This window comes from Pseudochaenichthys georgianus, unplaced genomic scaffold, assembly GCF_902827115.2.
Source record: "Pseudochaenichthys georgianus unplaced genomic scaffold, fPseGeo1.2 scaffold_441_arrow_ctg1, whole genome shotgun sequence".
NCBI classification, from domain to species: domain Eukaryota; kingdom Metazoa; phylum Chordata; class Actinopteri; order Perciformes; family Channichthyidae; genus Pseudochaenichthys; species Pseudochaenichthys georgianus.
This window is the reverse complement of record NW_027263006.1, coordinates 172,888-186,893: the sequence shown is the minus strand read 5'-3', so window position 1 is coordinate 186,893 and position 14,006 is coordinate 172,888. Positions and strand designations below refer to the sequence as shown.

The window sequence follows — 14,006 nt, the reverse complement described above, 5'->3', positions numbered from 1 at the left end:
ACTTTAAGATGGCCTACTTACTTCTCTGCGTCTGCATGCATGATGATTCAGGCAGTCTGCAGGTAACCACAAAGTCATGTCAGGAACAGAGTTACATGACGCAGGAATTTCACAGACTTAATTTTCTTCTCATACTTTCCAGCTCAATGATGAGTCATGACATCAACATCTGTCCATGCCAGATTGCTAACAGATGTGCTTTATGGAAGTCTACTTATTTCTAATTACAGTTCAACTGTGGATACAAAAGAGTGGTGGTAAATCAGCCCAGTGTGTGTTTCAAACCTTCCCAAAAGAATGCACTCACGGCCAGAGTTGAGTAGTGTAACGCGTTACTTTTATAATCCAGTAATCACACTACAGTTACTAACATCGCCCCGACACGCGTTACTTCGTTACTTTCTAAGATCAGTCATAATCAAACCTCAACAAACCCCTGCAAAGAACACATGCTAAGGTGAAGCTAACGCACATAGCTGTTGTTTATTTATATCACACATGTAGTCTGTTCTTCTTCTCAGATGGTGGTGTAGGGCTGGGCGATTTGGCCTAAAAATAAAATCTCGATTTGTTTTCTAACTAATGGACAATTTTCGATTTAAACCTCGATTTTTTCTGTTTTTTTCTAACCAAACCAGACCGAGGCAACATTTCAATACATATTTTCTTTAATAACACAATAAAAATAAATGAGATTACCGAGTAGTCTAGGCCTATGAGAACAAATCAGTTGTTCAAGAATAAAAAAAATAAAATAAAAACAGCACCACGGCGCTTGGCTGTCATTAATGTGCAAAGATCTTTTTTAAATCAAACTGGAAAAAAAATGCCATCCCTGAAAAAACTTGTAAAATGAAATGCAACAAATAATAAATAATGATAATGAAATGAATAATAAAAAAATACCCTCAAACAAAATAACATCCCTTTAACTTTCGAGGAAGTTGTCTTTCTACAGACCTTACACAGACAGTTGTTTGTTCTATGTATGACCGCTTGTACCCGAACCACTTCCATACAACTGAAGAATGTAAAAGTAAAAATGCAAATTAATCGTGAAAACCGAAAAAATCGCCCAGCCCTATGGTGGTGTAATACTTATATATCCTTTTGAAACAAGCGAGGGCCCCTGTTCTGCTCTCACCTCGTGACAGAGTCGTTGCGTCTTCGGCCAATCAGCCGCTGCGTCTGCCAGCTTTGTTCTACTTTGACCGTGAGAAACAACTTTAATGCCACACAGACACAATAGACGACATTTGGCCGCTGCCTAAGTGAATGTCATCTCATTTGCTTAAAGGATGGCATGGCGAATATTGGACGATAACGATGTTTGGCAGATCCCTACTTCGCCCTCTGTTCAGCAGTCCTTGTTGTTTAGCTAGAGAGATACATGCGCTGCTTTCTCTTGACCCAATTGACTCACTCAGATTCCGGTGCACAGCTGCATCTCTTGGAGGAACGCATGGCTTTCCATGAGCTTGTGATGCTTTGCTTTGCTGAGCTCGGTGTCCAGTGTCAGCAACAATACAGTCGCATTTGATCTTGACCTGAGAGTTTGCTGACTTGTGGTCAACAAAACTGAACAGCTTCTCTGTTGGCTGTAAGACACGACCCAAGAGGAAAGGGACCGTGACGGCGACACAATCTTGAGATGCATTATTCACGAAGAAATTGCATTCGGGGTGTCGCATCTCTGAACTCTTCTCTGATCTTTCTGAATCACGTTTTAGCGGACCGATGATTTGTGCTGAGGAATGACTGGATGGCGTTTCGTGTCTCTCCTATCTCTGACCCCCGGTGTCACAGTGCCAGGGGTAGCGAGAGCTTAAAGAACGAAGCTCATCTCAAAGATTCCTTTGAGATGAGGTGTTGTCATAAGACTTACTTTAACGTCCTGCTGTTCTTATCAACATTTTAGCATTGACTCAAAAGTCCTTCCGCCTCTTTTCTCTCCGTGCGCGCGCGGGTCTGCGCGCGTGCGTTGGAGCTATGTGCAACTCAAGGCATATGCTCGAACCGGAGCTGCCTGGACGGCCGCTGCAATCATGTTGCTGAGTGTGCTGACTTTTCGTACAATTCGTACTTGTCGCTCCTCTGTTTTCATTTAAACAGCTCCTTATATCCGTTAGCGCAGCTAGCTAGCACCAGATGCTAACAATAACAATGCGCGTAAGGTCTCTCTCTCGCTCGCTCGGACCACACATACACACACCCTCCCGGTCCTCCCGATGGCCAGTCGGTGCCGGTGAGCGTGGAAGTGTGGTCTGCCTCAAGCGGGCGGCAGGAGCGGGGCTGTCAGCATCAGCTTGTAGATGGTATTTTAAACTCGATGCGCTCTGAAACTACGGGGCGGCCAAGGTAAATAAATACACATGCGTTAATCGCATTAAAATAATTAGTGGCGTAATTTTTTATTATCGGTATCGGTCTTGAGAAGCAGGAAGTTATCGGTATCGGTTTAAAAAAAACAATATCGTGCATCCCTAAATATAATATATGAAATAAGAATATGTGCAGTAAGCAGTATTGATCATTGTGTGCATTAATGTAATGCATATAGAGTCTACGTTGTGTCAGTGGGGGGGCGGGCCTTGTTTAAGAGGCCGGTAGCGGAGGGGAAGAAACTGTTCAGGTGGCGAGAGGTTTTGGTCCTGATGGAGCGCAGCCTCCTGCCAGAGGGGAGGGGGCTGAACAGTTTGTGTCCAGGGTGGGAGGGGGTCGGCCACTAGCTTCCCTGCCCGCCTCAGGGTCCTGGAGGCGTGCAGGTCGTGGAGGGATGGCAGGCTGCAGCCGGCCCTTATCCTTGGCTGTGGCTGCGGCGTACCAGATGGTGATGGAGGAGGTGAGGACGGACTCCATGATGGAGGTGTAGAAGTTCACCATCATCGTCTTTGGCAGGTTCTTCAGCTGCCTCAGGAAGAACATCCTCTGCTGGGCTTTTTTGATGAGGGAGCAGATGTTCCCATTTGAGGTCCTGGGCGATGATGGTGCTCAGGAAGCGGAAAGACTCCACAGCAGTTACTGGGGAGTCACACAGAGTGATGGGGGCGGGGGGGGGCTGCGTTCTTTCTAAAGTCCACAACCATCTCCACTGCCTTGAGAGCTCCAGGTGGTTGTCCCTGCACCAGGTCACCAGATGGTCCAGCCCCCCCCTGTAGGCAGACTCGTCCCCACCAGAGATGAGTCCGATGAGCGTGGTGTCGTCTGAACTTCAGGAGCTTGACAGACTGGTGACTGCAGGTGCAGCTGTTGGTGCACAGGGAGAAGAGCAGAGGGGAAAGAACGCAGCCTTCAGGGGAACCGGTGCTGATGGTCCGGGGGTCAGAGACGTGTTTCCCCAGCCTCACGTGCTGCTTCCTGTCAGACAGGAAGTCTGTGATCCACCTGCAGGTGGAGTCGGGCACGTGCAGCTGAGAGCTTGTCCTGCAGCGGAGCCGAGATGATGGTGCTGAAGGCGGAGCTGAAGTTCCGGCTGTGTCCAGGTGCTGGAGGAGGAGGGGCCATGTTGACAGCGTCGTCCACAGACCTGTTGGCTCTGTAGGCGAACTGCAGGGGGTCCAGGAGGGGGTCTGTGATGGGTTTCAGGTGGGACAGGACGAGGCGCTCAAAGGACTTGAAGATGTCAGTAAACGCAGGAGACAGCTGATCAGCACAGAGCTTCAGGGAGGAGGGGGAGACTTTTCTGCTCGTGAGTCAAAGAAGTCTGTTTACATCCCTTTCATTGATTGAGAGAGAATTTGATGTGTCGGGGAGGTCAGTGGCGTGGGAGAGCGGGACACTGAGGGGGACGTGGAGGTGTGAGACTGAGGCTGTTGGGAGGTGTCATGGGGGGTGGTGTCAGGACTGAACTCTTTGTCTTCAAATCTCCAGCAGAACTGACTCAGATCGGTTGCAAGGCGTCAGTCGTGCATTCAGGTCGTGCATTCAAGTCGTGCATTCAGGTCGTGCATTCAGGTCGTGCCTTCAAGTCGTGCCTTCAGGTCGTGCATTCAGGGCGTGCATTCAGGTCGTGCATTCAGGGCGTGCCTTCAGGTCGTGCATTCAGGGCGTGCATTCAGGTCGTGCATTCAGGTCGTGCCTTCAAGTCGTGCCTTCAGGTCGTGCATTCAGGGCGTGCATTCAGGTCGTGCCTTCAGGTCGTGCATTCAGGGCGTGCATTCAGGTCGTGCATTCAGGTCGTGCCTTCAAGTCGTGCCTTCAGGTCGTGCATTCAGGGCGTGCATTCAGGGCGTGCATTCAGGTCGTGCATTCAGGGCGTGCATTCAGGGCGTGCCTTCAAGTCGTGCCTTCAAGTCGTGCATTCAGGTCGTGCATTCAGGTCGTGCATTCAGGTCGTGCCTTCAGGTCGTGCATTCAGGGCGTGCAGGCTTTATTCTCTGCTAATTGCTGTTATCTGAGGGAAGAAACACCTCTTTCTTCAACAAAGATGTTCTTTTTTAAATATCGTTGGTGCTGTTTCCACGCAAACGGTTGTATCCGCTACTTTTCTCTTTCGTATAGCGCGTTCGTTCACACGAGGCCGTAACGGAAACGCGTAAACGGACCCCGCTAACGATAACGGGTCCCAAGGTGGATAGATCTGCAACCGGAACGCTCTGGGGGCCAAACGGCTCAGTGTGTACGCCCTCTACGATCGTAGCCATAGCCCCGCCTCTCCACTTCTCTGCTGCTCACTGCTGTAGCATGGACAGTAGCTACTGCTAATGCTACTGCTACTGACCATGCTACAGATGTTAGTGCAACATCTACAGTTCCTCACAACCATCAGCAACAAGTGGACATGGAGAACTACATGAACTACATGTTGCTAAATCCGGGGCATAAACAGAAGCGCAACCATGCTCGGGGGGTCTTCTTCGCTGCTTTTGGTGTATTTTGCGGCGGAAGTACAGCACCACTCACAGGCCGGCATATGTACTACAGCGTCTCCAGCGCTTTCGAGCGGTCTCGTGTGAACGGAAGACTTTTTTCGACCGTGCTCCGTCCTTCATCTCGCAGAACTTGCTGTAAGTCTGTGTCGCACTTTCTGAAAACACTGGACATGCCTCGGTCACCGTCTTCAGTCTCATTAATCCCACTGAAGATGACTTTTCATTGCCGTGCTGTAATCCCCTCCTCACAGAAAGGTCAGGTCCGAGCCTCTCTTTCAGACCTCATTTGCTGGCAACATTTTGTAAGATTTAGGAAAGAGCCAAGGGAGATATTTACGGTGGAAGTAGACGCGATGCAGAGGAGAGATGTTGTCCAAAGCTTTTATCAGGAGAGCTGTCGGCAAAAAGATAAAAAAGCTAGATGTGTTGAGGAGGTTAAATAAGGGAAAGACTGGAGGCATAATACTGGGGCTTCATTGTGTGGCCATTTCGAAAAGCAGACGGTACATGCAGGGGGTTCTGATAAAAGAAATCTAGTGTTTTTGAGAAACCACCAACATAATACTTTTTCGCTTTATCAAGAAAATATGTATGTGCATTGATCTGATGTAACCACCAAACATTACATCAGGGGTAGACGGGTAACATACACAGCTAACAGCATACAGAAAGAAATATAAGGACAATACTGATAAAACACTTTAAGTACAAGTATTTATCAAATACTCATTTGGTTTTGATTGCCTTCTTATTTTTGATAGCGGTGTCATATCGTCGTTATTCTAATGTGCGAAATGTAGCTTTGCGACAGTCCGTTTCTGGAGAATGTGAAATGTTCCCAGTTTTACAAAAGAAACAATATTTGTATCAAATCCATCACCATTAAAGTTTATAAAAATGTCCTCGTCCTGAACGTCCTCGTCCTGAACGTCCTCGTCCTGAATGTCCTCGTCCTGAATGTCCTCGTCCTGAACGTCCTCGTCCTGAGCGTCCTCGTCCTGAATGTCCTCGTCCTGAACGTCCTCGTCCTGAATGTCCTCGTCCTGAATGTCCTCGTCCTGAACGTCCTCGTACTGAATGTCCTCGTCCTGAATGCACACGTCCTGAATGTCCTCGTCCTGAATGTCCTCGTCCTGAATGCACACGTCCTGAATGCCCTCGTCCTGAATGTCCTCGTCCTGAATGCACACGTCCTGAATGTCCTCGTCCTGAATGTCCTCGTCCTGAATGCACACGTCCTGAATGCCCTCGTCCTGAATGTCCTCGTCCTGAATGCACACGTCCTGAATGTCCTCGTCCTGAATGTCCTCGTCCTGAATGCACACGTCCTGAATGCCCTCGTCCTGAATGTCCTCGTCCTGAATGCACACGTCCTGAATGCCCTCGTCCTGAATGTCCTCGTCCTGAATGCACACGTCCTGAATGCACACGTCCTGAATGCACACGTCCTGAATGCACACGTCCTGAATGCACACGTCCTGAATGCACACGTCCTGAATGCACACGTCCTGAATGTCCTCGTCCTGAATGCACACGTCCTGAATGTCCTCGTCCTGAGTACAAACAGTCATAGAATAAATGAAATCTATTGTATGTAGCATTTCAAATGAAACCTCTTTGACGTCATGATTGAGATCAAAGTGTTTCCAATTGATTTCCATAAAGCTGCCCATGGAGGATCTCCTTGAGGGCAGCTCTGGCTTCTAATATATCAACAAGCAATACACCGTCACCAACACAACACCGCGTTACTCGTGTATTCTCTTTCACTCCTCGTGTGTGTTTCAGCACTTAGTACCTCGCTGTATATCGACTTCACATCCAGCAGGAACAGCTTTGTATGAAAAGCTCTCACACAGAAGGAGCTCTCACGGCCCGCTCAGCACACAGCCCACATCACAGAGAAGCAGGAAGACAGATATGGTGATGTCATCTCTGTGTCTCTCTCTCTCTCTCTCCTCCTCTGCCTCGTCCTCTCAGAGGCTCGGTTGTGGACGTAATGTGTTCTGCCTCCCGAGCTGCACGAGGTAGGTCCTTCACTCCCCTCCCTCCTGCACATGTGCATGCTGCCTCTGTGGGGAAATGCCCCTGAACTTGACCTGGATGAATATAGTCCGTTTACGTTGCTGTGGGTTTTTATAATGTCCCTCTCGACGCTTGTGTTGGGCGTAAATGTGTGCGCTCGGCCGCGTTAACGGATGCTAATTCACGAGGCCACATATCGAGTCGATACGGAGAGCGTGTCCGGAGGTGTCAGACCGCAGAGACGAGGAGTTGAATCGTAAAGCTGCTGACAGCATCCGTCGTGTTTGGATTAGGATTGCCATTCGTCCTCCAGCTCAGGCTGTTTTCCTTTTTTTTTTTCGTCCACCACGAACTCCTTTTTCTCAAAGGTCATTATCGGGTCGCAGGGATACCGTCTGTCGCCGTGACCTTTGCCCTTTTCACCCCCTTTTGATCCCTGCAAATCCTCTAAAACAAACCATCTTAAGGCTGATGGTGCCGTACATCTCAGCCTCTCTCTTCTGTTATGCAAGAGGCATCACACACACACACACACACACACACACACACACACACACACACACACACACACACACACACACACACACACACACACACACACACACACACACACACACACACACACACACACACACACACACACACACACACACACACACACACACACATTTCTTCACCGTGCAGCTCTGTCTGGTTTTCCTCTCGTTTCGAGCCGTACGTTAGGAAGCAGTGTTTGTCTATTATGGGATGGACCAGCCGAGGTCGCACGGTCCCCTTGACGCCGCGGGAGTTCAGAGCTTTCATCACGCTCACCAGCACTCCCGTCCACATGTCGCTGCGATTTATCAAATGAAACGCCCGTCGTCACCTTTTGCACATCGTCTTTTTTTAAGGTTCCCACAGAAAATGGACGTTAGTGATACTTTTATATATTTTCACAAACTCAACCGAACATTCCCCAACTTTAGACATACGGCAGATTACAAAATAATGCTAAACATAAATAAAATACAGTGTGGAGTTACTAGAAATCAGTTTGAAGTACAGACCAAGAATATAATAACATTTGCATATTAGTACAGCTTACAATTCTCCAAATAGATGAACCATATTTCACATTTTAGATATTAAAGAAAAAGAGATTCTGTGTCATGCTGGTTTTGTTTTAGAGATGTGAGGTGTAGACCCTGGCCACCTGTTTTAAAGATACACGTGGCAGTGTTTAATCTCTACTTCATCATCTAAATTCCTCAATTACCTAAATAATAATTCATTTTAAAAAAGCCTACTTTTGTGTTTTGACCTAGTTCATTAATCGTGAGCTTTAAGATGCGTTCGAAGGGAGTGCTCCACGTTGATGACGCTCAGACAGAAACAAAAAATACGGTGGTTTTCTGTTTGAATTGTATTGAAGTGGTAAACACGGGAAACACGAGACATTACCACCTCATGCCGCATGTTGGCTCCGTATATCTCACTTAACATGTAATCATTCCCCAAACGCTCAGCAGTGACAGCAGATCTCTGGCTGTCAGACAGCAACGCCCCTACGACCAGCTTAGCCTCTGAAATGATTGCTATCCTGGCCCGCCCTTCAGCTGAGCTCCACTGTTCATCTCAAAACCATCAAAGTGAACGTTTCCACTGCTGCACATTCAGAACAATCGCGACAAGTCATCCATTCTTTTCAACCGGAGCATTTCCTGTGATGTTTGTTTATTGTTAAACAACCTGCTCTTAAACAATGCATACTTTTTGTTTGCGATATAATGCAATATTTAACAGCCTGCCGTTAGTGATATGCAGCCCTAATCAAAAGTGCATATCCTATGATTGATCAAATCCTATTTAAAGCTTTAAAGAAAACAATTTCAACGGTTTATTTTTGTATGTATATATGACATAATAAGCCAACAAGACCCAAAGGAACATAAGGGACTTTGTGTCATCATTCTGCGCAGATTAATTATTGTTAATTATGGTATTGTGTCATAAATAAATCCATCATTTATTCATCACAAAGAAACAGGATTTGTTGCACATTAGTCCAAGTTTCCTGTGCCACTAGACTGAGATCCTGTGCATGTTGTTTACGCCCTTAAACTTGACTCTGCAATCGATGAGTGTGTCGCCTACAGGTTTATATTCTTCGGAAAGGTTCCCTGTGATCCTTTGGCTCTGTGGAGGAACTCCCCTGCAGGTGTTTCACGCCTTGTTCTCGGGACACTGCCAAGCCACACATTTTAGGATTCCCTGTGTGTTTGCCCTCTATCTTTGGCATTGACTCAAAGCTCTCAGCTGGCACACTGCTGCGGTGCGGCTGAAACAGATTGTTATGCGCCGGCAAGGGGAGAGGTGTCAGGAAAGTGTTGTAGAAAATAAAGACGGGAGTGTAGTAGCAGAGTGGATTGTCTGTGACTGGCGTGTCCATTGTTTATTAGGTGAATCAGAGGCGAGTTCCGTGTTTTGAAAATATAGAAAAAGCTTAAAAAGGCATTCGTATTTTGACAATAAAAGATAGACGGTGCCGAGCCATGCTGGCAGCTCTTTGTACTTAGGCATAGCAGTGCCTTGAGCTAAATGCTAACATCAGCGTGCTAACATGTTTACAGTGACAACGGTACCATACTGATGATTACAAATGGATTGATTACCATTTATCTATCTTAGTTTTTGATCTGGCCACCAACAGCTGAGGCTAATGGTAAATATCATTAGTTGTGCATTTATTTGATCATAAACCTAAATATAGAACAGAACCAATATAGTCCTGCCGGTGAAACCATCAAGCTATTCCCATCCAAAAGCCTTCAAACCTTTGCCAATGTTCCCATTAGGTCAGCTGCAACAAATAATAATAATATATTAATTTTATATAGCGCTTTTCTGAACCCAAAGACGCTTTACATTTGGGAGGGAGGGTAGACAAACAAAACAAAGACAGAACCAAAAAGAAACAAAACACAACAGAAAAGCAGTCGGGAGGAAGTTGATTGAGGGGGGGGGGCTTATGGATAGAGAGTTGAAGAGGTGGGTTTTGAGGCGGGACTGGAACAGGGTGAGGGACTCTCTCAAGAGGGCTACTTCAAAGCTAATGTCACCCCCACAAAGCATGGTAAACCAGACCATCTCCATGCTTCAAGACGCCTTCCTATCAAGCCTTTCAAACCTTGAGTCGTTCGAGGCGCATCACTCGAGGCCACAATCCTAATGAGTATAAATGCCCAGCTTTACCTTCAGAGTCCTCAGAACAAGGACAGCGTCGTATCACCCTGACGCTCCTAAACCATGTAGTCATGGGCCTTTATTCCTCTGTCGATTCCCCACCTCCTCCGTCAGGCTGCTGCTGAGTCATGCGTCGCTAAAGCCTGTTTTAGAGGAAGAGTGGAAAGCATCTGTCTCTGTGTGACAGTCCTTGAGAGTCAAGGCCAGAAGAAGTGTGTGTGCTGGAGCCAAGAGATGAATCAAGAGCTGGTAAACACGGGAGAAATGCTTACCCACGCTGTTGTTCTGATCAAAGGTTGTGTTCAATGGCATTAAAACGATAAAAACGCTGCTGAAGGATAATCCAAGGTGTCTGAAAGGATAACTGATAATCCATCGTCATATTTATGTCAATAACGGAGATTTCATATTAGCTGCTACGAGAGCGTATGACAGCTTCCGGTTTTGGGCATAGAGAGGCGAAGTCCCTCCCCTTCCGGTGGGACTTATGGGACCTTATTTCGGAAAAATTATGTATTGAAGTCAATGGAGAGAGAAAACTTAAAAAATAATTTCCATGTCAAAAAAGTCACAGTTTGTCGTAAAATTATTGAAATATAAGACGATTAAAAATACGCAACTAGAAAGACTACAAATCCCAGAGTCCCGGTCCCGCATGCTGGCTCTCACGGACCGACTAACTCCCCTTGTGTGTATGCACAGCTCTCAACGCGCCCAGACTTGGAGTGATTTTCACCTCGTTTAATACTTTCCGCCTCGTTCTGAGAGAAAGAAGTGAAATGTTTCAACGTGACGGCCGCCTGGGTGTGTGGTGCGAGACGGGAGATGTAGTTCATTGAGCGGTTTCACACAAACAAAGTGTTACTTCAAAGTTTTACAACACATTTTTATTTTTTTTACTTGCAAAATTATCTTTTAAATTGACAAACATCAGATGTGTAATTCGTGGCACAATTCAAACGGGATCGAAAGATTATCTTTCTCTCTCCGTTGACTTTAATGCATAACTTTTCCGAAATAAGGTCCCAGGGAGGAAAGGGAGGGACTTCGCCGCTCTATTCTGGCTACGCATCACTCATTCACCAATGGGTAATGTTTAGATGGATTTTAGGAACCTCCTCTCGATTCTATTGGCTCTAACGGTTAACAAGAGGTGTCAATCATCAAAATCGACCGAGGGGGCCAGAGAAATGGAAAATGCACCCAAATGACCCCAGAAGTGTAAATCTCTCTAAAAAGGTCAAAGGTCACTTGTTTTGCATCGATCTTGATACAGGGTACTTATTATATGTTGTAGTTTGGATTCCTACAGCTTTTAGTCTACCATCCCATCATTCAAGGGTTCACTATCAGTAAGGTTTTTCTTTTTGGACGGACACTATCATTTACAGTATTTTACTATGTTCAATCTGAATTTACTTTAAAATAAAAAAATTCTATATTGATTCTGACTTTTCTACATCCAACTCACAGGTTCATCTTTGCTTTGAGGAAACATATTATTCATTTACCCCTTTTTAGAAGGGAAGTCATTTGTTCTGGGAATGTCCTTTCCGAGCCTGAGACCTGGAAAACAGGCTCGGGGGTTAACTGGTTTTAAGAGTTTCCTGAAGCTGCTTTACTTCCTCTTGGCACCTCTGAAGAAACTCATGTTCTCTCCGTAGGTCACACAGCATCTTCCTTTTGATTTCTGCTTCTCAGCCGAGGTGGGAAATAGTGAAGTACAAATACTACTACTATACTTTACTACAATAGTAAAGCTTGGAGTTTCTACAGCTCGATTCAACACTTCATTTGGCGACTGGCTGCGAGGGAGTGCGGTCGTCTTTCCACCAGAAGGTTGTGGGTTCGATCCCAGCCCGTGCAGTCAACATGTCGATGTATACTTGGGCAAGATACTTAACCCTGATGGCCAACGGTGTGTGAATGTGTATGCGTGTTAGTTCCTAGAGTAAGATACACTGCTCTGTATGAATGGGTGAACGACATGTAGGATGTAAAGCGCTTTGAGGGGTCTGAAAGACTGGATAAAGCACTTTGAAAGTACAGTCCATTTACCTTTTTACCATTTGATGCCGATTTTCAAAATATTGATTTGATTAGATTTATTTTGAATGTGTAAAACAATAATACACAAATTTAACATGAGAATTATTATACAATACAAAATTAAGCAATGTCAAAATATGACTTATTCTAAATTATATACAAACAAATAATCGACTTAATTAATTAATTAATTAATCCGAAAAGGGGTGGGAAGAAGTTTACACTTATTTAAATCCCACCCCTTCTCCCAAAAACTAAATTATTAACACATATTTATTTTTTTGTTCTTAAAGAAATACATTTGTTTTTTAAATATATATGTTTAAGGAGAAGAGAGGTTTTTCTTCTTTCTCTGGTCCCCCCCCCCCCCCGTGGTCTGATGCTGATATCCACTTGAAGCAGCAATCAGATAAAGTGGGTACCCTTTAATCTTAAAAGCCTTTTTAGGACACCCGATGTTGGCGGGCAACTGCACCGCCCAAAATAATCTAAAGTGTAATTACCAGATGGTCCCGCGCGTCCACGAGGTCTGAGTGTTTGAATCAGTGGGAGGACAGTTATGAACTGAGGGCTAGTGTCGTAATGTATTCTGTGCAGGTACAGCGACTGCACGGAGACCACGTGAGTCTGACCCTTCAAGGGCTCCTTTGATGGATGATTGCGTGCTGAATGTAAATCAACAGATGCATACACGCCGAAAAACTGAACCGTTGACTTTAATTAAATGTATTATGTCAACAGATTTAACACAACTGTATTAGGTTAGTTGAAAGCAATATCTCTAAGTTTTAATACAATATATTAGGTTCAACTTAATGTTATTGCTTTCAAATAATCTAATACAGTTATGTGAAATCTGTTGACATAATACTTGTAATTAAAGTAGATTTTTCAGTGCATGCATATTAGGGTTGCCAGAAACTGACCATGATCAAAATCGATTATTCGGCAGCCCTGGCGAATAATAATCGATTATTCGACCGACCCAGTAAAACAAACTGGTGGTGACCAATGACCATTTACAATTATTAATACTATTACTATTATTAGCATATATATATTTATATATATTTTGGTTGAAACTAAGCCAGAAAAAAAAAAATATATAAATAAAATCGATTTTTCAAAATAATATTCGATTATGGAGACTGTAATGAATATTCGAATAATCGAATAATCGCTGGCATCCCTAATGCATATAGATAGATCGATCGATAAAGATAGATTATAGATATATAAAGAATACACAATATAGAATATACATAAGACAATACTCTTCAATAGAACAATACTCTTCAAAAAGAGAAACATATAGATAGATATACGACCGATACTATATACATTACAGTTGTGCAAAGTAACAGTTTTTTCAACAAATATATCCACGAAGGTTAATACATGAAGACTTGTGACTCGGACTCGACTCGGACACTCCCTAGGTGACTCGGACTTGGACTCGGACTCGAAAAGTGGGGACTCGAGAGTGACTTGGACTCGTGATTGTAGAGTTGGTGTGAAAGGGAGAAACTTAACCAACTATGATGTGCTGTAGAGAATGTGTTTTGTAGACAAACCTACACACAGTGAAAGGAACTGCACTAAACATATTGTCCTTTATTGTTCTTCTTCTCTCTCTCTCAGATATGCAGCGGTCCGAGCAGCGCTGACAGGCCGGACTGTGGATCAAAACAAGCATGGAGTCTTCCTCTGAGTCCCAGCAGGAGCCTGAGAAAGCTCTGGTGAGTCCACACACACCCTTACTCTGTGTCTCCCTGTCACATGACCCAGGTTCTCAACACGCTGCTATTCCAGAAGAGGAATAGGTGACGTTTGAAT

The 14,006-nt window shown here is 45.0% G+C and overlaps 2 protein-coding genes across 4 annotated transcripts in view; one reads left to right on the top strand and one right to left on the bottom strand.

Moving 5' to 3' along the window:
* The window catches only part of osbpl8 (oxysterol binding protein-like 8), a 104,723-nt gene that overhangs the window by 5,488 nt on the left and 85,229 nt on the right, over window positions 1-14,006 (top strand). For 2 of the 3 annotated variants that reach the window (XM_034078518.1, XM_034078516.1), the window contains exon 2: window positions 13,812-13,909. In XM_034078518.1, coding sequence (XP_033934409.1) covers window positions 13,865-13,909 — 45 coding nt within the window. In that variant the 5' untranslated portion in view covers window positions 13,812-13,864. Of the gene's footprint in view, window positions 1-13,811; window positions 13,910-14,006 lie in introns of those variants that run through there. The other variant, XM_034078520.2, reaches the window with a different exon arrangement.
* On the bottom strand, window positions 5,474-7,727 carry LOC139433430 (high mobility group nucleosome-binding domain-containing protein 5-like). Its single transcript, XM_071202438.1, has 3 exons — window positions 7,574-7,727; window positions 6,670-6,749; window positions 5,474-6,424 (listed from the first exon to the last, which is right to left on the bottom strand). Exons 1-3 carry the CDS (start codon window positions 7,725-7,727, stop codon window positions 5,654-5,656), a joined length of 1,005 nt encoding a protein of 334 aa, XP_071058539.1. The 3' UTR covers window positions 5,474-5,653.

What these genes read in the sequence shown, in the direction of transcription:
- LOC139433430 (XM_071202438.1), bottom strand. Translation starts at nt 7,727, where the DNA reads ATGTGGACGGGAGTGCTGGTGAGCGTGATGAAAGCTCTGAACTCCCGC. An exon ending in AAACCAGACAGAGCTGCACG is followed by an intron (nt 6,750 to 7,573) that starts GTGAAGAAATGT and finishes CTGTGTGCTGAG; the next exon opens with CGGGCCGTGAGAGCTCCTTC. An exon ending in TGAAGTCGATATACAGCGAG is followed by an intron (nt 6,425 to 6,669) that starts GTACTAAGTGCT and finishes GTTTGTACTCAG; the next exon opens with GACGAGGACATTCAGGACGT.